This window comes from Cyprinodon variegatus, unplaced genomic scaffold, assembly GCF_000732505.1.
Source record: "Cyprinodon variegatus isolate N-32 unplaced genomic scaffold, C_variegatus-1.0 Scaffold1979, whole genome shotgun sequence".
Taxonomy (NCBI): domain Eukaryota; kingdom Metazoa; phylum Chordata; class Actinopteri; order Cyprinodontiformes; family Cyprinodontidae; genus Cyprinodon; species Cyprinodon variegatus.
This window is the reverse complement of record NW_015152432.1, coordinates 56,739-59,120: the sequence shown is the minus strand read 5'-3', so window position 1 is coordinate 59,120 and position 2,382 is coordinate 56,739. Positions and strand designations below refer to the sequence as shown.

At 37.8% G+C, this 2,382-nt stretch overlaps 1 protein-coding gene across 1 annotated transcript in view; it reads left to right on the top strand.

Annotated features, from left to right (window-relative positions):
• Positions 1-1,346, top strand: part of LOC107104965 (GDP-fucose protein O-fucosyltransferase 1-like) — a gene marked incomplete at its 5' end in the record, with an annotated part of 4,570 nt that extends 3,224 nt beyond the window's left edge. The window contains 2 exon segments of the mRNA XM_015405078.1: positions 23-35; positions 558-1,346. Coding sequence (XP_015260564.1) covers positions 23-35; positions 558-858 — 314 coding nt within the window.
• Between the last annotated feature and the right edge of the window lie 1,036 nt (positions 1,347-2,382).

Here is a 2,382-nt window from a genome sequence, read left to right as displayed (position 1 = left end):
GCTTCTAGTTAGAGTGGCTCAGGTTATCCTGATCTATCTCTATAGTTCTGCTGCTATAGGCTTAGACTGCTGGAGGACATAGGGGACCCTTATGTCTCTCTTTAAGCTCTTTTGGCTGAAATCAATGCTCTCTTTTTTTCTACTGGTTCTGCTGGAGGTTCCTTCCTGTTAAAGGGTAGTTTTCCTCTCCACTGTTGGACACGCCCCTCCTCTGCATAGCCAATGAATGGATGTGATCAGACGGGTTTCCTTAGAAAACTGAATTTGATAACCGGATCAGTGTGAAATATTTGGATTTTTCTGTATGATTTAGTTTGTTTTATTGAAACGCGTCTGACTAACACCTGTTTAATTCCATTAAATCAGCTTTCTTCTTTATATTTATATCTATTTGGACCATTTTTCCCACTGATGGTTACCGGGTTACAAACAGAAAAACTAAAAATCCAAATGGCTTCTTTTTACTTCTTCTTTATGTCAAGATAAGATTGACTGATTGTTGCAGAACAGACTTACTTGAGGGAAAGGCCTTTAATTAATATTTTTTTCCTTCTTACATCATCTGTTGCTAAGCAGAGAAAATGTTTCTTTAATTCCAGCCCCTCCTCTCTCTTCCTGCATGTCCGCCATGTTTAACAGCTGCTTTCCTTCAATGTTCTGCAGGTGAAAGTGGTGACCCTCCAGCCGGACTGGGCTCAGACCGACCTGTACATCCTAGGACAAGCCGACCACTTCATTGGGAACTGCGTCTCCTCCTTCTCCGCCTTCGTGAAGAGAGAAAGAGACGTCCATGGCCTGCCGTCCTCTTTCTTCGGTATGGACAAACCAGGGAAGGTGAATTCCAAAGACGAACTCTGAGAATTATTCTGCTGCTAGAAGGATCAGGAGGTTCTTCCATGTGAGACGGGTTCAGTTTGACCAGAAGCAGCGAGGAGGAAAGGCTGCGACGGATCTGCTGCCGGTTTAGTCCCGTTTCTGATGGAGACATTAAAGCCGGACTTTAATGAAGGCCGACCAGGACAGTCTGGCTGCTGAGGACAGATGCTCGTTGTTTTAACGGTTGATATTCTGCCATCTATTTTCTCTCTGAATAAAATGGATGTTTGATCCAGCATGAAACATCATTATGAACAAACATTGTGAAGCATCGATACTGGAATGATTTTTCTCTCATCAATTAATCAGTATTTTTCTAAAAGCTCCTCTTTTCATCTGATCCTTTTTTATTATTTTAGAGTTTGAGAGCAACACACAAAAACCTGCAATCCTCCCAACATTCTATGGCGTGAATGTTGCTCCATTATTGTTGAAGCAAAGAACACATTTTATAAATGGAAATTGGAAAAAAAAAAAATCCAGAAATTAAACCTTTTTATATTTAATCCAAAACAATTGGAAAGTTTTGTTGTTTTTTTTCAAATTGTATTTAAAAAAAATTTTTTATAGATTTTCAATTTTTTTTTAAAAATTGCGTTTTAGATTTTCTGTTCTTTTCACTTTCAGCCGAGTAAAAACACTTGCTCTTTACATCAGATTGATGGCGGCTGCTGACGTTCCAGTGGACCAATAGAAATGCTTCTTTGCTCCAGAGGAAAGCCCGCCCCCAGAGGAAATGCAATTTGGAAAGAAATACATAAAAATTCATGTGAAAAGTAGGAATGTGAAAACAAATTTCTAAAAGGAAAAAAATATCTTTTTAGAAAAACATTTGAAAGAAAAGGAAAAGTTCTCAACACAAATTTTTTCATTGATTAAATCTTTCAAATCAGTCTCAACATTTTATTAACATTTTTTAGATTTATTACCTTTTATTTCCATATTCAAGATTAATGTTTTCTTGCTACAAAGAGAAGAAAATCCACTGTGACTCCCTCCAGGATGAATAACAAACAAGATGTTTACTCTTAGTCAGCATTTAGTTTAACACAAGTGTCATCAATGATGCTGTGAGAACTGTACAAATGACATAATTTAAATAGAATAAGGCATTCTCGTGAAGAATAAACAATGAAACAGTTATACAAACTTTTCCTTGTTTACCTCATTGGCCGCATTAAATTGAAAGGGGTTAATAAAAAATACAGTTTGCAGCACCGTCCTCTACATTGATGTGCAGAAAAAGTCTTCACTATGGCTCTGTTTGAATTCATTGGCTGCATCCTCCAAGGACGCGGTCTACCTGGACTGGATCCTTCCAAGTCCTTGAAAATAAGGAGACCGGAAGAATTTTAGCTGTGAATTCAAACAGGTCTACCCTTCGGCAGGTTTTACAGCAGTAGGCTCTGTTGCTTTGCAACCGTGAAAGCTAACACACAAAGCAGGAAAAGAAGGAATACTGAAGTTTTCAAAACTGTTTATTTCTTTTTTATTGAGTGGAATAAA